Source organism: Brassica napus, chromosome A4 (genome assembly GCF_020379485.1).
Source record: "Brassica napus cultivar Da-Ae chromosome A4, Da-Ae, whole genome shotgun sequence".
Classification (NCBI taxonomy): Eukaryota; Viridiplantae; Streptophyta; class Magnoliopsida; order Brassicales; family Brassicaceae; genus Brassica; species Brassica napus.
In genome coordinates, this window is record NC_063437.1 from 21,541,933 (window position 1) to 21,564,013 (window position 22,081).

A 22,081-nucleotide genomic window follows, 5' to 3' on the forward strand; every position below is an offset into this window, starting at 1 on the left:
TAATAATTCAGAAAAAGGTGGCACTATAGTATTTTATTAGACTATAATCATTTGATTAGAGGGTACTTCTAAGCCGAATTTAAAACTCTGGTCACAAAAATTAACTTATAATTAAATCAATAATTAGTATTATCAGCAACAAAGAAGATAACGTTAATTATGTGCAGTTAAACTATATATTAATGTGTTGTCAAGCAATTAAACAAATAAATCATCATCGTGTTTTATTTAACTTTATCTCCATTTGTTTGCATTATCTTACAGCTTTGTCACTATAAAACTATCACTCTCTGCTCCTCTGCAACACATTACCCACTCACATAGAAAGAAACACTCTTAAGAGAGAGAGAAAGGACTTGGAGATGGAAGGCAAGGAAGAAGATGTTAGGGTCGGAGCTAACAAGTTTCCGGAGAGACAACCCATCGGAACATCGGCTCAGAGCGACAAGGACTACAAGGAGCCACCTCCTGCTCCCCTGTTCGAGCCAGGCGAGCTTGCTTCCTGGTCCTTCTGGAGAGCCGGTATCGCTGAGTTCATCGCCACGTTTCTCTTCCTTTACATTACTGTGTTGACCGTCATGGGCGTGAAGAGGGCACCGAACATGTGTGCTTCTGTCGGAATCCAAGGTATCGCTTGGGCCTTCGGTGGTATGATCTTCGCTCTTGTCTACTGCACCGCTGGTATCTCCGGTAAGTCACCACCACCTTCCAAACTCTCAGATCTAACGGTTGTATATGATAGATCTTAGGGTTTAGTGAAAAACCAAACTAGGGTTTGAAGAAACATGTTACTTGGTCGGATGTGTAAGAAATGAAACATAGGAACTGTAAGCAGTCAGAGAAATTTTTTTGACTGAATAAATTTTACATACTTTAAAAAAAAATGATGTAAAAATCAATAGAAGCAACTTTATGTAACAAAGGTTTTTGATTGAATAAATTTTACATTCTTTTGAAAAAAGAAGAAATTAAATTTAGGAGCTGTAAGCAGTTGAGAAAATTTTATTTTGTAGATGTTTTTTTTTTTTGAAACTAAAATATTTTTTTTTGTAGATATTGTAATAACGATTTGGGTTGTGTTATGAACTCTCAGGTGGACACATCAACCCAGCTGTCACGTTTGGTCTTTTCTTGGCCAGGAAGCTTTCGCTTACAAGAGCTGTGTACTACATAGTGATGCAGTGCTTAGGAGCCATCTGTGGAGCTGGTGTGGTGAAGGGTTTCCAACCTAAGCAATACCAAGCTCTAGGAGGTGGAGCCAACACTGTAGCTCCTGGTTACACCAAAGGAAGTGGTCTTGGAGCTGAGATTATTGGAACCTTTGTCCTCGTTTACACCGTCTTTTCCGCCACTGACGCCAAGAGAAACGCTCGGGACTCCCATGTTCCCGTAAGTAGACTCAATCAAATAGGCAGAGTTTATGTGGTTTTATGTTGCGTATGCTTAATTGGTTTTTGAAAATTGGACAGATTCTTGCACCTCTCCCAATTGGATTCGCTGTGTTCTTGGTCCACTTAGCCACCATCCCCATCACTGGAACTGGAATCAACCCAGCAAGGAGTCTTGGAGCTGCCATCATCTTCAACAAGGACAACGCTTGGGACGACCATGTGAGTGTTTTCCACTTCTCACTAATTCGGTTTTGGATCATTACATTTACTAACTCTTTGTTTTATTTTTTACCAGTGGGTCTTTTGGGTTGGACCATTCATCGGTGCTGCACTTGCCGCTCTATACCACGTGATAGTCATCAGAGCCATCCCATTCAAGTCCAGAAGCTGATCGAATCACTCTTAAAAAATTATAGCTTTGTGCTATTATTAGTTTGCTTTCTTTTGTGAATTGTGTGAAGCGTCGTGTGTGTATTTGATGTTCCTCTTCTTTGCCTAATGTAAAACAAAGACATTCCCCTGAAAAATTCGTAATCTCTCTTCTATAATTGGAACATTCTGGGCAGACTTTGATCTTAAAACAAAACGGACCAAACATACTTAATGCATTAGGTTACATAATATGTCATGACAAGTGAATCAGGCCAAACAAATTTGGCTCAAATTCAAGAAAATGACTCCTATCAAATTATTTGATTATTCTATGGACTAACAATTAGAGTTGAGAGAAAACAAAATGTGCCCATCTCGATCAGATTTCCAAACAATGTGACATTCTTTAACCTTGGTCTACAACATTATCAATATGGTAATTTATTAAATGAAATTGAGAGATGCTTACAAAATAATGAAATCAAGTTTTACTGTATGAAAGTAAATACCAAAAGGTAGATGAATAAAAACAAAATTTCACCTCAATTGAATAATGCAGCCAATCAGTAGATCACAACTGGCGTGCTGCTGTATATCCCAGACGCGCGCCCATAAGCGAGTGTCACTCTCTATTCCACATTCAACTACCTGATCTACCTTCACATTCACATGGTAATTAATATAGTAATCAAGACAACACACAACTCTAGTGGCTTATACACATCATCACACAAATCTAACTATTAGATACATCATTATTAATTTATTAACTAGTTTCTTATTGATGATTGAAGAACAATGGAGTTCATGTTTAGCTAGATTCGACCATGGTAACATTTTGACATATGTTATACTAGCATGTCGCTATTTCAATCACAAATCAGAACGTTTGGTCTCTCTTATAGCAATCATCCAATGAAAGTAAATAAACATTCATAATATTGAACAAAAATAAACAAGTGTATATGTGTATATATTTCCAAACTAGCAAAAAAGAAAAAGAAGTTCTGTAACAGAAAGTTCTGCGAGAAGGCAACTGACATTATTCAAATGGTACAAGATAATGAAGCAACATAGGCTAAAATAAAACCAAAAGCATTTTACACTGAGGCACGCATATGTAACTCAAGACCAAGTTTGTATATATAAACATGTGCTCTTGTGAGCAACATATATCCTTTTGTCACTAGATCTCACTAGAGGTGCCACTCCTTACGAGAGATGCTTGTGGGTTACTTCTCACAATCACGTCTTTTAAACGTGAGAGAGGTTCAAGTACCCCGCTCAGCTTCTGTATAAGAACAAACAAACAAGTTAGTTACCATTTGTACAAAACATAACGGTTCTTGAACAGAGGATTTAGAGTTATTACCTCGCTACTGATGCTTGAATGCCAGTTGAGTTGCAAAACCTGCCATCTCTCTTGTTGCCAGCGTTGACCAAGAACAACGATTCCCGTAACAGCAGCCGCAAAGAATAAGGACCATACCGCATTAGCTTCTCTTGTCCGTAAATACACAGAAACAGCTCTCCTTCTCCACCAAGGAAGGTTGTGTGTTGCTTTCTTAGTATCCTTCTCAAGTCCAAGGGGATCCAGGTCCTTGTCGGCATACTCATTTGGCTCAGAGTCAATTAACCCGTGTTCATACACCATGTGTTGAGAAGAACTAAACGGAGCTTCACCATAGATACTCTTTTCATTCCGTAACTTTTCAGAAGACAATCCCTGAGCTTCCAGCATAAAGCCTTGGCCGCCATCCTTTCTTTCTTCATCATCAAGGGGTAAATTCTCATGCTGGCTAGGTGGGAATACAAAGTGGTCAGACATGAACAAATCGCGTGAATTTTCAGCTTCATAGTAAGCATCTCTTGAGTTATATGGACTAGGAGAAGCAGCATAAGCTGATGAAGTAAGGGAGACGACTTCCCATTCGTTCGGATTCTTCACATGTTCCTCTTTGTTATCCATCTTCTACTCCAAAAAATAAAATAAAAACTGTAAAGGACTCTGCTTTGGTTAATTAGCCATAAAAACAGAGGATGTAAGAAGAAGAAAAAAAAAGCAGAGGATGTATGATTCACAAAGGGTTGGAACCCAATGAATACGAGGGAAATTCAGAATCAGACAGAACCGTGTACTTTAAGAAACACTTGGTCCGAATCAATATCAGAATATACAAAGACAATCTCTTTTCACAGTTAGCTAAGCTTATTACAAAATTCGAAATGAACTATTACAAAAAAAACTATACAGGCAATCACCAGCAACAACCATTAAGAAGAAGAATCGCTCATACCTAATAGAAACGATATTGTGTTATTGGATCCAGAGATTGATTGATGACTTCGAGAATCTGGAGAGAGGAGAGGATGAAGATAACAGAAAGATCAACCGCAATTATTCATTCGTACCGGCTACGGTCGGTAAACGAATGGGTCGTCTTATGACTAAGCTATAAAGCCCAAATATAAATTAGTGGGCCTAGCTTGGAAGTTTAATATATAGTACAAGTGAATCACTAGGTTTTCGTTCTCTCTCTCTCAAAACCTAAAAAAACAATAGAATAGTTTTGGAAGAGATCTTATGGCAACAACACAGAGACACAAGGACGACGAGGAAGAGGCTCAGATCCCAAAAACAGAGTTTGAAACATCTTCTGAAGTTGAGTCAGACAAAAAAGCAGAGAGATCCACCACCAAACTTGACAAGCAAGCTATTCCCAAGGTAGTAACAAATCACTGTTAAAAATTCTCTCATGTATATTTTATTCGATGATTCATTCATATATAATACTATATATTTAAAAAAAAAAAAAAACAGAAAAGTCCTAATCTGACCAAGGAGGAGAAGACAATAAAGGATAGTTTCTTTTATTGCTGCCAGAATTTCTTTACACTTCCCGAGATGATCGATTACATGAAGGTGAATCACGGTTTGCCAAAGACCACTGTGACCAATGTTTTCAGGGAACTTTTAACCGGTCGTAATGGTGAATCTTATCTGAGAGCTTCACAGAGAAGAGCTCTTCAGAGGAGTAGTAATGGTACAACAAGTAGTACTGTAGGTTCTTCTTCGTCGACTAAGTAATGCTTGTTTTTATTTTATTTTATCAAACAGTAATGCTTCCTTTTTTAAGTTCCAAAAAAGGAAAGTAATGCTTGCTTTACTTTTTTAGATTATGATATCCAGAAACTCTTTTTTTTTTATTGTTTGATTCGATTTGGATTTTTGTAAGGTTTTTGTTTACATTTTATTATGGATTCAGTTTCATATTGATGAATATTTTTTCCAAGTAATTTTCCGAAACATACCTCTTAAGAAGAAGAAGAACTATCGCCATCGCTCTGAGCAGGAGCAGTAGTGCTCGTACTTGCACGAGGAGTGCTCACAGAGTCAGCTGTTTCCCGCCTTTTGCGCTCAATTTCCCTTGCTGTAGAGTGATACTGTGCAGCTCTCAGATACAATTCAGCATTTATGCTTTTCAACATCTCCCTATAAACCGTTGTCACCATCTCTGCTGTTAAGCCGCGGTGCCTGGTTGTCATGAACTCAATCAACTCCGGTAAGGTGTAAAACTGTCGGCAGCAGGAGTGGTAGTTTGCCTTCATTATTGCTTGTCCTACCGTCAAAGGATTGGTAGCTTGACTCTGCTTTCCTCTGCCACTCCGGCCCTGTGACATGAGAGCGCAATTACCATATTAGTTACAATATTCAGATCTTTTAAACGCAATGAATGAGTCTTACCGATGTAGAAGCAGTAGCAGCATCATTGTTATTCGACGAAGAACCTCCCTTCTCCTTCTTGCGTTTCGTTTTGTCCATTGTCAGTCCTGCAGTTTTCAGAACCTCATCATAATCATCTTTAATAAAGTTTTTCAGAGTGAGAATCGCAATCAACTTCGTAAACTCAACAGATCATCGCAATAGTAGAATCGAGAATCATCAGTCCGCAGATACTACCGTTTCCGAATCAATCAGCATACACCGATTCTCTAATCTAAGACTCAATGACCTTTTTCAGCATTCACTGATTCGCTAATCTTTAATTCACGATCGCTAATTTCAAAACTCTAAGCTAACAATGAACAAAATCCAAAAACGAAACGAGCGATACATTCTGAGATTCTAGGTTACGATTCCTTGAAGATTGATTGCACACGGATCTATAAACTCGAGTTTCAGTTCGGAGAATCAACGAACGAATCAATGAGCAGCTAGCAATGGATGAATCATCGGAAACTGAAGTTCCGAGTATGCAAACAGCTGATAGAATCGTGATTCACATACCTCTCCGGATACAGAGAAGAGATTCACGATTTAGCGGAGAGAAGGAGGTGGCGACGATCAGATCGCCGGCGTTTCTCTCTTCCGGCGATTCTTCTCTCCGTCTCTGCTTGGCGGGACTGACACAGTAACAAACTCTTGAAAAGATATTTTGTTTATAGTTTTCAAAATTCTTGTTATGGGCCGATGGGCTGTATACTTTAGTTGGGCTTCTAAGCAAGTATTAATGTCTTGAATCAAGAGGATGAGTTGATGTAATTCAATGGCTTTTTTTTTTTTAAATCTCTTTGGTGTCTAACATTAAGGTTTTAATTGTGATTGCAACTGGCAAAAAATCATGTAGTTCTGATTTGATTTTTCTGTGCATTTGACTTAATCTAATTAGGCTACAGAAACAAGGAAATGTGATACGTGTTTTGTATATAAACCGAGTTTGCAGAAGGTGTGTCTTGAAGATTGATTATTGCAGGTAAATTGTAGCACTTTTGAGTGGAAGATTTACTAGAACCTTGTGTGTAAAACTCTTTCTTAATTTACATATGTGACAAGCCCACCATTGCCTTTGGATTAATAAATAATAACTGTGTTAGTTATGCAAACTATAAGGCTTTCTTCATTCTTGTGATGTATGCAACTTTGAATTAATAGCTGAACTTTGTTAGTATGGTCTGGGTAAAGGATCTATTCCCAGAATCCAGGTTATTGAGCTTTCAACATTAAGCAATAAGTGCATATACTCATCCGAAAGAAAAAAAACAAGTTTCCCTTCTTATTGTATTCTAAGATCTCAGCTAAAGAGTTGAACTTTCAGTCTCTCATACATAAACTCGGTTCCCAGAATTATAAAAACTTCCTATAGTTCATCCTTGGTAACACCGTTCTTGTTATCACTATCACCATCTTCATCCCCCTTGCTCTGGTCCGCTTTAAGTTTTTCAACAACATCATCAAGAGGAGGATCTCCAGGTCTTCTAAACTCTTGCTTCCCTATCTTGACCTCATAAGCCTCTTCTTGGCTCAGCACAAACTCCCTTAGCTACAAAGAGAATCAATTGTACTTCTCATCAGCCAATCCTGTAAATAAAGTTTCAAACTTTCTATTACCTCAGTTACTTCCTTCCCGTTCTGCATATTGAACATCACCGTGCTCCGATCCACGGCCATGAATCTCACTCCCAACCCACCCGTTCTCAGCACTTTAGTCCATTTCATAGCAATGTCCACCACCATATCCTTAAATCAAAACCACCATTTCTCAATCTCATAGTAAGATCCAAACCAATTTCATCGGTTTTGATTTTACCTTAGTACGCTGAACGCCTAACCGGAGCTTGACGAATCCGACGACCGGCGCGAAAGTCCGTTTAGCCATCTCCTCTTGGATCTGATCGAATCCCATGTTGGAGAAATCCGGAGGCGGATCGAACTCCGGCGTCGCCGCTTTACTCCCCCACTGTTTCCACGATTCGTCTTCTTCGCTGTCTTCCACGTCATCTAGATCGTCGGTGATCTCGATCCGCCGCTTCCCCGCTTCGACGGATCCGTGAAAGTTCGAGACGAGGAGAACAACGAGGCAAAAGAGTGGAATCAGAAGAGAGGAACGAAGCTTCTTCTCCATTGTTTCTTTCTTCTTTATGTCTAAATCGGTTGCGTCACGACAATTAACGACATTAACTGAAACCTGTTCATCTAATACTGCTTGCCGTTTTCTTCTTTTGTAAAAGAAATGCGTGCCGAGTAGTGTACATGAAGGCCTTATATTACAAGCCCAGTCTAGTGTTTGCTAAATATTTAAACCCATTAGTGGAGAAACCGAAATTGAACCAAATAGCATGAAGCCAAACCAGCCCAAACCATATGTATTAGACTATTAGTGATTTATTTAACTTTGTTTTCAAAACTTTCAATACTAATATAATACTCGATAAATAATTATGAGTCAATTGGCTCGTAATACAAAAAGAATATGGATGTTAGCATCTGGAATTTGGTATTCAAAATTTTATGTACAGAATGCAATTTCTATAATTATAATGAAGAATATATAAAATTACGAGAAATTAAGCCTAATAACCATACCAAAATATAAATTCACTAAATAACCAAAATCTCTTTCTCTTTCGTATGTATGTTCTTTCTCTCTACAAATCTAATTTTTATTTTCTTTTTGGTTATTTGACAAATAACCCAAAAATTATTTGTAATGATTTTAGCCAACCACCATATTGATATTATTATTATTACCTCATTTAACACTTTACCAAAAGACAAAAATTCTGAAACAAAAAGTGGACAAAAATAAAATGATAACTTTCTTGCCCACAGTGCCAATAAATCACACTTGTCTCGTCCTCATTTGTGCAAATCTTTTATACAGAGAAGGATAGTAACGTAATAAAAGTGAAAACCGAGGGCGTCGTCACGCATTTTTCGTGTGACAGTGTGGGCCCCGACAATAAAAAAAAAAATGAAAATATCGGATTTATACGCCTCCTCCTCCAAAATAAATTAAAAATAAAAAAAAGAAGAAAAGGGAAGTAAAATCCCAATCCAGCTAGGGTTTGACTGCAGCAAGGGAATCTCCGATCGCGTGAATTCTGGAGAGTGAGAGGAATCGCCATCGCTTCCGTGGATTTCGTTTCTCGAGAAGCCACCCACAGAGGATCTGGTTTATTCCGTTGCATCCCGCGACTTTCGTTTCTCTCTCCCTCCCTCCCTCAGAAAATCGATTCAAATCAAGTGAAGGAAAGTGGCAGAGAGTGAGTGAGTGAGTGTGTGGCTTTGTAAATTTCCGTTTTCAAACGTTTATTGCTAACTCCCAGCTTTATTTTTTCTTGTTTTGAATTTTTGTCTTATTGTGCATTTGAATTAGGTTTGATTGATCGAAGAATTGAATGCAATCTGGAGGCAGTGGCGGAGGCCCCGCCCGGAATCCGGGCATGGGTCCGGCGGGTCGGACCAACTCCACATCATCCGCTGCGTCTCCGACTTCTTCATCTTCATCCGTGCAACAGCAACAGCAGCAGCAGCAGCTGGCGTCTAGGCAGGTAAAGAGTTATGAAATGCCAAATTTTTTGACTCTTAATCTTGCTTTTATTCAGTTTCAACTATATTTTAATTAATTCAGTAGTTGCCAATTTATTTAAATTTAAATTGAAGCTGCGTAGTTATGTTGAGTAACGCTATTTGAATTCTCTATTTGCCAGTGTTTATATGCTCTGAGTTCCCTAATAATTTTTTAATGCTTTTATAATTGCAGCAGCAGCAGCAGGGGAGAAACTCAGAGGCAAATGATGGCATGTTTGCGTATCATCCTGGGGGAGTTCAGGGGATGATGGGGGGTGGTAACTTTGGTTCTTCGTCTGGCTCTATGCAGCAGCCTCAGCAGCCTAGGAGATTGTTTGACTCTCCTCAACAACAACAGGGCTCTTCCCAAGAGGGCCAGCAAAGTTTTAATCCAATGCAACAAGCGTATCTTCAGTTTGCTTTACAGGCACAGCAACAAAAGGCACAGCAGCAAGCTAGAATGGGAATGATGGGTTCATCTAAGGATCAAGACGCACGGATGGGTATGTTGAATATGCAAGGCGCGATGCCGATGCAGGCATCTAATCAGGCTCAGGGCTCTTCGTCTAATCCATCTGCTGAACAGTTTGCTCGCGGTGAAAGGCAGATGGAATCAGGTCACGAAACAAAACCCCATCCCCAGCAAGTTGGGACTGGACAACTAATGCCTGGAAATATTACAAGGCCAATGCAGGCACCACAGGGTCCGCAGGGTGTCAATAATATGGGGACCAACCAACTCGCGTTTTCGCAGCAGTGGCAGGCCATGCAGGCATGGGCGCGCGAGCGTAATATTGATCTCTCGCATCCTGCCAACGCAAGCCAAATGTCGCACATACTCCAGGGAAGAATGGTTGCCCAACAGAAAGCTAATGAAGGCAATGTGGCTTCACAGTCACCATCTATTCCAGTGTCTAGCCAGCCATCTTCATCTTCAGGTGTTCCAGGTGAGAACTCGCCTCGTCCCAACTCTGCTGGTGATATCTCTGGGCAGTCTGGATCAGGAAAGGCCAGACATGCAATACCTACCAGCTCATTTGCCTCGACTTCCAGTCCCAGAATGATGAACCCTGCTGCGAATCCCTTCTCCGCCCAAGGGAGAGATAATCCACCGTATCCTCGACATTTAGTTCAGCCTACAAATGGGATGCCATCAGGAAATTCCATGCAGACGTCTGCAAATGAGACGCATGTTTTGGATCACAATGCGTCTACAAATAAAGGTTTAGGTTCTGCTGAACATTTGCAGATGCAGCAGCCTAGGCAGATGAATGCACCCAGTCCAAAAGCTGTTATATCTGACGCTGGTTTACTCAGTAAATCTTCCCTTCAAAGTGGACAGGGGATCAAACAAGAACAACAGCGATCAGGATTTACCAAACAACAACTCCATGTTCTCAAAGCCCAGATACTGGCATTTCGTCGTTTGAAGGTGCTTAGCTTTGTCTGCTTCTTCATTATTATTATTTATTCTGATGTATATGTTGCTGGCGATGTGTCACTGCCTTTTTATAACCTTTATTTCTTTCCTTTTGCTTTTTACTTGACAGAAAGGAGAAGGTTCTTTGCCTCAGGAGCTTTTTAAATCTATTGCTCCACCACCGCTTGAAGTGCAGACGCCGTTGCAGATTTTTCCTGTGAGGGTACATGGTCAGGATAGGTCTTCAGACAAAACTGTAGAAAACCAAGCAAGGTCACTGGAGTCTGGCAAAGAGTCTCAGACTGCTGCTTCTTCAAATGGACAGATTTTTGCTAAAGAGGAAGATAATGTTGGAGGTACAGAAGTACCTTTGGCGATGGGCCACAGCCAATTATTTCAAAATCTGGGAAAAGAAGCTGCTTCTACTGCTGCGGCTACGAAAGAGGAGCAACAAGCTGATGTATTCCCTGTTAAGTCAGATCAAGGAGCAGATGCTAGTACTCAACAGACTCCTAGAAGTGATTCTAATGCTGATAAGGGAAAAGCTGTTGCATCTGATGGAGGCCAATCTAATGTTCCGCCACAAGCAAACTCTCCCCAGCAGCCTAAGGATACAGCCCCTGCCAGGAAATATCATGGACCATTGTTTGATTTTCCCTTTTTCACTCGAAAACATGACACTTATGGATCTGCAACAGCCAATGCCAACAACAACCTCACATTAGCTTATGATATCAAAGACCTGGTCTGTGAAGAAGGTGCAGAATTCTTCAACAAGAAAAGGACAGACAGTTTGAACAAGATAAATGGTCTCCTAGCAACAAACTTGGAAAGGAAAAGGATTAGGCCTGATCTTGTTTTACGGCTTCAGATTGAAGAGAAAAAGCTCAGGCTATCGGCTCTTCAGTCTCGTGTTAGAGATGAAGTGGATCGACAGCAGCAGGATATAATGTCCATGCCTGATAGGCCATACCGTAAATTTGTGAGGTTGTGCGAACGACAACGCCTTGAAATGAATAGACAAGTACTGGCCAACCAGAAAGCTGTTAGAGAGAAGCAGCTGAAAACCATTTTTCAGTGGCGTAAGAAACTCCTTGAGGCACACTGGTCTATACGTGATGCACGCACTGCTCGTAACAGGGGAGTTGCCAAATACCATGAAAAGATGTTGAGAGAGTTCTCGAAAAGACCAGATGATGGCCGGAACAAAAGGATGGAGGCATTGAAAAATAATGACGTAGAAAGGTACAGGGAGATGTTGCTGGAACAGCAAACAAATATACCCGGTGATGCTGCTGAAAGATATAATGTTCTCTCTTCATTTTTGACCCAAACGGAAGATTATCTCCATAAACTTGGAGGTAAGATTACTGCGACAAAGAATCAACAGGAAGTGGAGGAAGCAGCGAATGCTGCAGCAATTGCAGCGAGATTGCAGGTATACATATTGCTTTTATACTTTACCCCTAATTTCCCATTACTCTAGATAAATTCCAGCTTAAATGTGGGCTTTGCATGTCTTAGAGAACAGAACTCTTCTTTTAAAAGTTATTTGATAGTAGCTTGTCTGTTTCCGTTCTTGATGCAGGGCCTTTCAGAAGAAGAGGTCAGGGCGGCAGCTGCTTGTGCTCGGGAAGAAGTTCTGATCAGAAATAGATTTGTGGAAATGAATGCGCCAAAAGATAATTCATCTGTTAACAAGTAAGTCACTACACAGACCAAACAAATTTAGATGGGTAAATAGCAAAGTACTAGTTGTTACTCATAACTTATCAGCCAGTGCAGCTTAATGCGAAAAAAGTATGTACTGATCTGTAAAGTACCGACACTCACACTGTACACAACGCACAATTAGGAATCTCCTTGGACGCTGACTTTAGCGTTTCCCTTACCCGTTTTGTTATGCCTTACTCTAGGTATTATACTCTGGCTCATGCTGTAAATGAAGTCGTTGTGAGACAACCATCGATGCTCCAAGCTGGAACTTTGCGTGATTACCAGCTGGTATTTCTTTCATTCAGGCTCTATGTCGTTGTATTGTGAATTTTTTTTCTGTTGTGCCACATTTTACTGGTTTCTAAGGTATTCTGCTCTGTGCCCATCAGGTTGGATTGCAATGGATGCTCTCCTTGTATAATAACAAATTAAATGGGATCTTGGCTGATGAGATGGGTCTTGGAAAAACTGTGCAGGTTAATTTTGCTCTCAGCAGGGAATCCTGGATTTCCTGTACTTGCCTTGGGCGAGCATTATATTCTGTTGGCACTATATGCTGATTATTTTTGGTTTTCTCTGTGTAGGTAATGGCACTGATTGCTTACCTTATGGAGTTCAAGGGGAATTATGGACCACATCTCATCATCGTTCCCAATGCTGTTCTGGTGAACTGGAAGGTTTGTGATTTCTGTTAGAATATCCTATAATTTTCTCAGAAACCATGCACCAATGGTTTATTCGAGACCTCACGTTTATAAACTCATAATTTCGAAAGTCACTTCCCCAACTACCCACAAGTCTCTTTTATCCATTATTTATGCTTAACTTTGACTCGAGCCTGTTAGTTGTGCTGACATAACCATTTCCAGTTGATGAACTCGTCTGTGTTACTTAGAGTACTTATCAGCTCTTGCTATCTCTTGTCGACTTCTATATGATAATTTTATACACGGTTAACAGTTTTTCTTTTTCTTTTGCAGAGTGAACTCCATACTTGGCTGCCATCTGTTTCATGCATATATTATGTTGGTACAAAGGATCAACGTTCAAAATTGTTCTCTCAGGTAAACTTTGAAAAAGCTACATTTGCTCGAGATTTTGTTTTAAAATTGTTGATTGATACATACATCTCCTGTTCTCTTTAACACAGGAGGTTTGCGCCATGAAGTTCAATGTCCTCGTTACGACTTATGAGTTCATTATGTATGATCGATCAAAACTCTCAAAAGTTGACTGGAAATATATTGTTATTGATGAAGCACAACGGATGAAGGACAGAGAATCTGTTTTGGCCCGAGATCTTGATCGGTATCGCTGCCAGAGGAGATTACTTCTCACTGGGACACCTCTACAGGTTGGTAAAAGTATAGCTAATTGGGCATAAATTGAGGACACCTAACAATTTGGAAACCAAGATTCCATGAGTTGTTCATATTATGTTGAGTGTGATATAGATGATTCTTATTCTCCTTTTTATGAAATCTTGTAGAACGATCTGAAAGAGCTTTGGTCACTATTGAATCTCCTCCTTCCTGATGTCTTTGACAATCGAAAAGCATTTCATGATTGGTTCGCTCAACCCTTTCAAAGAGAAGGTCCTTCGCATAATATAGAGGATGACTGGCTGGAGACTGAGAAAAAGGTCATAGTCATTCACAGGCTTCATCAAATTTTAGAGCCGTTCATGCTCAGGCGTCGTGTTGAGGATGTCGAAGGTTCACTTCCTCCTAAGGTAGGATCTGTCATATATCGATGCCATTATTTTTCGTCTAGATGATTGTTCTGACAATGCTTTCGGTTACAGGTTTCCGTAGTTTTAAGATGTAGGATGTCTTCTATTCAGAGTGCCGTTTATGATTGGATCAAAGCTACTGGAACTCTAAGAGTTGATCCAGACGATGAAAAACTTAAGGCTCAGAAGAATCCAATCTACCAAGCCAAGATATATAAGACTTTAAATAATAGGTGCATGGAGTTGAGGAAAACATGCAATCATCCGTTGCTCAATTATCCATATTTCAATGATCTTTCCAAGGATTTTCTCGTAAGGTCGTGTGGAAAATTGTGGATTCTGGATAGAATTCTTATAAAGCTGCAGAGGACAGGCCATCGTGTATTACTCTTCAGTACAATGACTAAACTCCTTGATATCTTGGAAGAGTATCTGCAATGGAGGAGGCTTGTATACCGAAGAATAGATGGGACTACCAGTCTAGAAGATCGGGAATCAGCTATTGTGGATTTCAATGATCCGGATACTGATTGCTTTATTTTCCTGCTTAGTATACGTGCAGCTGGAAGGGGTCTCAACCTTCAGACTGCTGACACAGTTGTGATATATGATCCGGATCCAAACCCCAAGAATGAGGAACAAGCAGTTGCCAGAGCCCATCGTATTGGGCAGACGAGGGAAGTAAAAGTGATTTATATGGAGGCAGTTGTTGAAAAAATTTCCAGCCATCAAAAGGAGGACGAGCTTAGAAGTGGTGGATCAATGGACCTAGAGGATGACTTGGCTGGAAAGGACCGTTATATAGGATCTATTGAGGGTCTCATAAGGAACAATATTCAGCAGTACAAGATCGACATGGCTGATGAAGTCATTAATGCTGGGCGGTTTGACCAAAGAACGACTCATGAAGAGCGGCGAATGACATTGGAGACTTTATTGCATGATGACGAGAGATATCAAGAAACCGTCCATGATGTACCTTCTCTCCATGAGGTGAACAGGATGATTGCCAGAAGCGAGGAAGAAGTTGAGTTATTCGATCAGATGGATGAAGAATTTGACTGGACCGAAGAGATGACTTGTCATGAGCAGGTGCCTAAGTGGCTTCGAGCTAGTACCAGAGAGGTGAATACTACTGTTGCTGATTTGTCTAAGAAACCGTCAAAGAACATGTTGTCAAGCAGTAATCTAATTGTGCAAACTGGCGGGCCTGGAGGTGAGAGAAAAAGAGGGCGTCCCAAGAGCAAAAAGATTAACTACAAGGAAATTGAAGATGACATTGGATTATTTTCTGAGGAAAGCTCTGAGGAAGTGAACGTTGATTCTGGGAACGAAGAAGAGGGAGACATTGGACAATCTGATGATGATGAGCTAACTGGTGCTCTTGGTGATCAACAAACCAACAATGGCGAATCTGATGGAGAGAACCCCGTCGCTGGTTATGATTATCCTCCGCGGTCTGGTAGTTATAAAAAAGTCCCTCCACAGGATGATGCCGGTTCTTCAGAATCTTCGCCAGAAAGTCATAGATCGAAAGAGATGGCTTCTCCTGTTTCTTCAAAAAAATTTGGCTCTTTGTCTGCATTGGACACTAGGCCAGGTTCTGTCTCGAAAAGACTGGTAGGCACCTGGTTTTGTCTTGCATGCCTCTCTTCTTCCTTGTCGTTTGTGTAATGTTTGTTTCTTCAATAATGTTGGAACAGGTAGATGACCTAGAAGATGGGGAAATAGGAGCCTCTGGGGATTCTCACATAGATCTCCAACGATCCTATGACCGTGATGAAGGGGGAGGAGAACAGGTTTTGCAACCTACAATAAAACGGAAACGGAGTATTCGTCTAAGACCCCGTCAAACAGCAGAAGGAACAGACGTTAGTGATGTGCCTGCAGCTCAGCCATTGCAAGTCGATCGTAGCTATCGATCAAAATTGAGGACAGTTGCTGACTCGCATGGTTCAAGACAAGATCAGAGTGATTCATCCTCGAGACTCAGGAGTTTACCTGCAAAGAAGGTAGCGAATACTTCCAAGCTGCATGTATCATCACCAAAGTCTGGTAGATTGAATGCCACACAGCTTCCCGTGGAGGACAACGATGAAGCTGCTAGAGAAACATGGGATGGAACTAGTCCTATTGGCTCGTCAAATGCAGGTGCAAGAATGTCCCACACCATACAGAAACGGGTATGAATATATTTCACTGCGTTCTCGTATATTGTCGATTCGTCTGTACATCTATTTTGTTAGGGTTGGTCTGAACTTACCCGGTGCTTGACTTTGCAGTGCAAAACCGTCATTAGCAAACTCCAAAGAAGAATCGACAAGGAAGGTCAGCAGATTGTGCCAATGCTGACGAATTTGTGGAAGAGAATTCAGAATGGTTATGCAGCTGGAGGTGTGAATAATCTTTTGGAGCTACGAGAGATAGATCAGCGGGTGGAAAGGCTAGAGTACGTAGGAGTTATGGAACTCGCATCTGACGTGCAGTATATGCTAAGGGGAGCAATGCAATTCTATGGATTCTCACACGAGGTTTAAATTTTATTGCATCTCAAATAACTATAAACTCTTTCGATTTTATGTGTGTGATAATGTGAATAAAATCTTCCGCAGGTGAGATCTGAAGCAAGGAAGGTTCACAACCTCTTCTTCGATCTACTGAAAATGTCTTTTCCAGACATAGACTTCCGGGAAGCAAGAAACGCTCTTTCCTTCTCTGGCCCAAGCCCAACTTTGGTATCTACATCGTCACCAAGAGGAGCAGGTGGTATTAGTCAGGGTAAGAGGCCAAAGCCGGTAGATGAGGAGGAACCGGAGGAGCCAAGCTCTCCTCAGAGACGTCAACAACGCGAGAACTCAAGGATCAGAGTACAGATACCTCAGAAAGATCCAAAGCTTGGCGGGACATCAAGCCACACCGATGAGTCTCCAATTCTAGCTCATCCAGGGGAACTAGTAATCTGCAAGAAGAAGAGGAAAGACAGAGAGAAGTCTGCTCCGAGAACCCGAACCGCTGGCTCCAGCAGCCCGGTTTCGCCTCAGGCTATGATAGGTCGTGGTCTTAGAAGTCCAGTGTCTGGTTCAGTTACAAGGGAAACAAGGCTAGCTCAAGCTACTCATCCGAACAACAGCGGCGCGGCTGGTGATTCAGTTGGATGGGCTAATCCGGTGAAGAGGCTACGAACAGATTCTGGTAAAAGAAGGCCAAGTCATTTGTAGACTAGAGTAAGCCTATGTTTGTTGTCCTTAGTGGTTGGATGTGATTGCAATGTAGCAAAGAGTCTTTTGACCTTTAGTAAACAAATAATTCTCTATCTATTAACTTTTTAGACGCTAAGTCCTTTTGTATGGCACTATCCCCATCTTTAGAGATGTTCAATGTATAAAACAAAACAAATGAGATATGGATTAATGTTATATTTGTTGTAAAGGATCTGCGGATTGTTAAAATTTATTTACAGTTGAAGCAAATGAAATTTTCAATATTCCTAAAGAATTAAACAGAGTTTACAAATTTACAGAGGAGTGATTGTTCTCCTCAATATGCAGTGAACATCAATGTTGTTTATATATTTGTAAATGAACTAATCAAAGTGCAAAGAAATATTGATTTGTAACATAGGGGGATCAAGGATCGGCTTTTCCAGCAATTTCATCGTTGTCATCAGAGTCTGAACCACGCTCGCTCATGCTATCATCTTCATCATCGTCATCATCACTTGAGATCTCCTCAGGTGCTCCTATGTCCTCTGGTTTAGCATATGCCTTGCAATACTCTTCAAAGTGTCAAAGTGTCAGTCAATGAGAGGGGTCTGGATTGAATTAGAGAAGCAAATGGGAAGATAAGAGTGTGAAATTTATTTGTTCACCTTTGACTTTCTTCTCATAGGCTGCACGGTCTCGCATCAAGAGAGAGGCAGCTTCTCCGTTGAATGGATCAGAAGGGTTTGGATATAGAAGCAGTTGCGGAAGGAATGACTCGAAGACATTGATAAGATCTGGTAAAACAAACAGAGAAGTTAAGGGATGCAATACAAGTATAATCATCAGGAAAATAATATATATTACCAAACATTGGGCTCCATGTCTGGTTTATTACATCTAAGCAAACTGCGCCCGAACTGCCACAAAACGTTTTAGCAACCAGATAGATCAATGCGACTCTTGCAACAGAAAATGATAAGCTATTATTGATGTGACTTACGATTCATCAACATTGGGGTGATAGATCTTGTTAACGAAACCAACAGAAGGAGATTTGTAAGGGTAAGCTTCAGGAAGTTCGACTTTGATCTTCCATACACCTCCCTCATATAGACCTTCACACAAACAACAAAGATAGGCACTTAAAAGCTTTCGTGTCTCTATCCTAAAACGATCCAATACACAACAAAAAGAGCACTTAAGGTTTTTCTATCATCTTCTTCTTCTTCTTTTGTTTTGTTCACAAAGAGGCATTTCAACAAGTAGCTTATAAGCACAAACAATCAACAAGACAGAGAGGATTACTGTCAGTGGGGCCATGGAAAGTGACGTAGAACATCTGCAAATCGTCGTTGATTGTATCCACCTTGTAATCACTCATCATCCTGTCATCCCAAGAAGAAGACAAAACATCAATAAGATAAGAAGAGATCATCAACAGATCCAAATCGAGAGATGAATTCGATCAAGTGAAGAGAATTGAGCATATACATACAATTTCATCATGTCCATCTCTCGGCGTTTGCTCGGTGAAGCCATGCCCCGATGCGATGATTCTCCCCTTTCTTCTTCTTTCTAGAATCTGATTTGATAGAGAGAGAGAGAGAAAGATTCGAATATGAAAATGTAATAAGGAAAAAAAAAAAAGAGAAAATGAAAATGGACTTTTATTTGCCTTATATCCTTTATCCTTTGCATTTTTTTCTTTTCTTTTACTTTACTGTTGCCGTAAGATCCTTAACAACTAAACGATTAGTAAATTAATTAATCGTATTCAAACCAAAGGCTAATTCATGTCTTTTCGATAAACAAATGATGCTCTTTTTTTTAACGCTGATTTATTATGATCTAAGCAAATGATGCTTTGAATGTAATTATTTACTAGACTTCAGATTTTTGTTTTAATAAAATACAAATATATCACATTTCACAACATGAAAAACTAATTGTTTGTATATTTGTTGACTGTTTATATTGTGATGGGATATTCGGTGGAATAACCACTACAAAATTGCTATTTTCTTGAAAAAGGGAGACAACAAAGGTTCCAAACCTCTTTGAACATCATCATATATTAGTGCAGGATACAACTATGCGTTAAAACGATATTTTTATATTTTTCAAAATTTTCTCAAAATCTATGTGCTAATAACCCCTACAAAAATATTGAGTTTTTGGTAAATATTTTATATAATGAAGTATATAATCATTAGTGTTGTTTAAAAATTTTCACCATATTCTACATTTGTATTAATGTATGCTAAACTCTCTGTCATGGTGTATGAGAATCGTTATAATTTTTTTATCAATTAATTTAGTAAAACTTCGTAATATTGCATAAATCGGTGAAATATCCACTACAAAATTGCTATTATCTTGAAAAAGAGAGACAACATAGGCTCTAAACCTCTTTGAACATCATCATATATTAGTGCATGATACAAATATGCATTAAAACAAAATTTTCAAATTTTTGAATTTTTATCAAAATCTATGAGTTAACCCATACGAAAACATTGAGTTTTCGGTAAATGTTTTATACACTAAAGCATATAATCATTAGTATTGTTTAAAATTTTTAACCACATTCTACATTTGTATTAATGTATGCTAAACTCTCTATCATGGTATACGAGAATCGTTATATCTTTTTTATCAATTAATTTAGTAAAACTTCATAATACGGCCTAAATCGGTGGAATAACCATTACAAAATTGTATTTTCTTGAAAAATTGACACAACAAAGGCTCTAAACCACTTTGAACATCATCATATAATAGTGCACGATACAACTATGCATTAAAACAATAATTTCATATTTTTTGAAATTTTCTCAAAATCTGTGTGTTAACAACCACTAAGAAAATATTGAGTTTTCGGTAAATCATTTATATACTGAAGCATATAATCATTAGTGTTTTTTTAAAATTTTAACCACATTTTACATTTGTATTAATGTATTCTAAACTTTCTTTCATGGTATATGGGAATCGTTATATCTTTTTTATCAACTAATTTAGTAAAAAATCATAATACTACCTAAATCGGTGGAATAACCACTACAAAAATTGCTATTTTCTTGAAAAAGGGAGACAACAAAGGCTATTAACCTCTTTGAAAATCATCATATATTAGTGCAGAATACAACTGTGCATTAAAACAATATTTTCATATTTTTTGAATTTTTTTTCAAAATCTATGTGTTTTTGGTAAACCCCTACGAAAATATTGAGTTTTTGTTAAATGTTTTATATACCGAAGCATATAATCATTAGTGTTGTTTAAAATTTTTTCACCACAGTCTACATTTCTATTAATGTATGATAAACTCTCTTTCATGGTATATGAGAATCGTTATATTTTTTTTTATCAATTAATTTAGTAAAAGTTCATGATACTGCCTAAATCTGTGGAATAACCACTACAAAATTGCTATTTTCTTGAAAATGGGAGACAACAAAGGCTCCAAAACCTCTTTGAACATCATCATATATTAGTGCAGAATACAACTATGCATTAAAACAATATTTTCATATTTTTTAAAATTTTCTCAAAATCTATGTGTGCCCTACGAAAATATTTAGTATTCGGTAAATGTTTTATATACCGAAGCATATAATCATTAGTGTTGTTTAAAAAATTTTCACCACATTCTATATTTGTATTAATGTATGATAAACTCTCTTTCATGGTGTATGGGAATCGTTATATCTTTTTTATTAATTAATTTAGTAAAAATTCATAATACTGCCTAAATCGGTGGAATAACCACTACAAAATTGCTATTTTCTTGAAAAAGGGAGACATCAAAGGCTCTAAAGCTCTTTGAACATCATATCATATATTAGTGCAGGATACAACTATGCATTAAAACAATATTTTCATATTTTTTGAAATTTTCTCAAAATCTTTGTGTTAACAACCACTACGAAATATTGAGTTTTCGGTAAATCATTTATATACTGAAGCATATAATCATTAGTGTTGTTTAAAATTTTTAACCACATTCTATATTTGTATTAATATATTATAAACTCTCTTTCATGGTATATGAGAATCGTTATATCTTTTTTATCAACTAATTTAGTAAAAATTCATAATACTGCCTAAATCGGTGGAATAACCACTACAAAAATTGTTATTTTCTTGAAAAAGGGAGACAACAAAGGCTCTTAACGTCTTTGAAAATCATGATATATTTGTACAGAATACAACTACACATTAAAAAAATATTTTCATATTTTTTTAATTTTTCTCAAAATCTATGTATTAACCCCTACGAAAATATTGAGTTTTCGGTAAATCATTTATATACTAAAGCATATAATCATTAGTGTTGTTTAAATTTTTTAACCATATTTTACATTTGTATTAATGTATTCTAAACTCTCTTTCATGGTTTATGGGAATCGTTATATCTTTTTTATCAATTAATTTAGTAAAAATTCATAATACTACCTAAATCGGTGGAATAACCACTACAAAAATTGCTATTTTCTTGAAAAAATGAGACAACAAAACCTCTTAACCTCTTTGAACATCACCATATATTAGTGCAGAATTCAACTATGCATTAAAACAATATTTTCATATTTTTTGAAATTTTCTCAAAATCTATGTGTAAACCCCTACGAAAATATTGAGTTTTGGGTAAATATTTTATATACCGAAGCATATAATCATTAGTGTTGTTTAAAAATTTTTCACCACAGTCTACATTTGTATTAATGTATGATCAACTCTCTTTAATGGTATATGGGAATCGTTATATATTTTTTTATCAATTAATTTAGTAAAAATTCATAATATTGCCTAAATCGGTAGAATAACCACTACAAAATTGCTATTTTCTTGAAAAAGAGAGACAACAAAGGCTCTAAACCTCTTTGAACATC

At 38.3% G+C, this 22,081-nt stretch overlaps 7 protein-coding genes across 14 annotated transcripts; 3 read left to right on the plus strand and 4 right to left on the minus strand.

Moving 5' to 3' along the window:
• Window positions 1-43: 43 nt before the first annotated feature.
• On the plus strand, window positions 44-1,939 carry LOC106452190 (aquaporin PIP1-2). Of its 2 annotated transcripts, none has more exons than XM_013894230.3 (4): window positions 44-690; window positions 1,094-1,389; window positions 1,470-1,610; window positions 1,687-1,939. In XM_013894230.3, the coding sequence occupies exons 1-4, from the start codon at window positions 363-365 to the stop codon at window positions 1,780-1,782; spliced, it is 861 nt and encodes a 286-aa protein (XP_013749684.1). In that variant the 5' UTR covers window positions 44-362; the 3' UTR covers window positions 1,783-1,939. The 2 variants fall into 2 exon arrangements, with proteins under 2 accessions (XP_013749684.1, XP_048634786.1); XM_048778829.1 differs by having other exon boundaries at window positions 250-690; window positions 1,470-1,614.
• A 740-nt stretch (window positions 1,940-2,679) lies between these two features.
• BNAA04G26570D (ATG8-interacting protein 1) lies at window positions 2,680-4,281 on the minus strand. Its single transcript, XM_013894231.3, has 3 exons — window positions 4,061-4,281; window positions 3,136-3,735; window positions 2,680-3,054 (listed from the first exon to the last, which is right to left on the minus strand). The coding sequence occupies exons 2-3, from the start codon at window positions 3,730-3,732 to the stop codon at window positions 2,950-2,952; spliced, it is 702 nt and encodes a 233-aa protein (XP_013749685.1). The 5' UTR covers window positions 3,733-3,735; window positions 4,061-4,281; the 3' UTR covers window positions 2,680-2,949.
• Window positions 4,282-4,295: 14 nt separating this feature from the next.
• On the plus strand, window positions 4,296-5,060 carry BNAA04G26580D. 2 transcript variants are annotated; one of them, XM_013894233.3, is made up of 2 exons: window positions 4,296-4,488; window positions 4,585-5,060. In XM_013894233.3, exons 1-2 carry the CDS (start codon window positions 4,348-4,350, stop codon window positions 4,849-4,851), a joined length of 408 nt encoding a protein of 135 aa, XP_013749687.1. In that variant the 5' UTR covers window positions 4,296-4,347; the 3' UTR covers window positions 4,852-5,060. The 2 variants fall into 2 exon arrangements, with proteins under 2 accessions (XP_013749687.1, XP_013749688.1); XM_013894234.3 differs by having other exon boundaries at window positions 4,348-4,488; window positions 4,648-5,060.
• LOC111215694 lies at window positions 4,949-6,246 on the minus strand. The gene is made up of 3 exons (XM_022719652.2): window positions 6,052-6,246; window positions 5,509-5,594; window positions 4,949-5,435 (listed from the first exon to the last, which is right to left on the minus strand). The coding sequence occupies exons 2-3, from the start codon at window positions 5,584-5,586 to the stop codon at window positions 5,079-5,081; spliced, it is 435 nt and encodes a 144-aa protein (XP_022575373.1). The 5' UTR covers window positions 5,587-5,594; window positions 6,052-6,246; the 3' UTR covers window positions 4,949-5,078.
• Window positions 6,247-6,795: 549 nt separating this feature from the next.
• On the minus strand, window positions 6,796-7,714 carry BNAA04G26600D. The gene is made up of 3 exons (XM_013784570.3): window positions 7,352-7,714; window positions 7,153-7,281; window positions 6,796-7,084 (listed from the first exon to the last, which is right to left on the minus strand). Exons 1-3 carry the CDS (start codon window positions 7,664-7,666, stop codon window positions 6,902-6,904), a joined length of 627 nt encoding a protein of 208 aa, XP_013640024.1. The 5' UTR covers window positions 7,667-7,714; the 3' UTR covers window positions 6,796-6,901.
• Window positions 7,715-8,553: 839 nt separating this feature from the next.
• LOC106452193 (ATP-dependent helicase BRM) lies at window positions 8,554-17,414 on the plus strand. 6 transcript variants are annotated; one of them, XM_013894236.3, is made up of 15 exons: window positions 8,554-8,811; window positions 8,921-9,095; window positions 9,308-10,546; window positions 10,665-11,972; window positions 12,123-12,235; window positions 12,451-12,538; window positions 12,640-12,726; window positions 12,835-12,927; window positions 13,231-13,314; window positions 13,401-13,604; window positions 13,740-13,982; window positions 14,055-15,602; window positions 15,686-16,165; window positions 16,265-16,513; window positions 16,595-17,414. In XM_013894236.3, exons 2-15 carry the CDS (start codon window positions 8,943-8,945, stop codon window positions 17,198-17,200), a joined length of 6,495 nt encoding a protein of 2,164 aa, XP_013749690.1. In that variant the 5' UTR covers window positions 8,554-8,811; window positions 8,921-8,942; the 3' UTR covers window positions 17,201-17,414. The 6 variants fall into 6 exon arrangements, with proteins under 6 accessions (XP_013749690.1, XP_013749689.1, XP_013749692.1 ...); XM_013894235.3 differs by having other exon boundaries at window positions 8,556-8,815; XM_013894238.3 differs by having other exon boundaries at window positions 8,556-8,815; window positions 9,311-10,546.
• A 28-nt stretch (window positions 17,415-17,442) lies between these two features.
• LOC106452194 (ubiquitin-conjugating enzyme E2 6) lies at window positions 17,443-18,850 on the minus strand. The gene is made up of 6 exons (XM_013894239.3): window positions 18,681-18,850; window positions 18,491-18,570; window positions 18,186-18,300; window positions 18,050-18,102; window positions 17,851-17,979; window positions 17,443-17,757 (listed from the first exon to the last, which is right to left on the minus strand). Exons 1-6 carry the CDS (start codon window positions 18,722-18,724, stop codon window positions 17,609-17,611), a joined length of 570 nt encoding a protein of 189 aa, XP_013749693.1. The 5' UTR covers window positions 18,725-18,850; the 3' UTR covers window positions 17,443-17,608.
• Window positions 18,851-22,081: the final 3,231 nt, after the last annotated feature.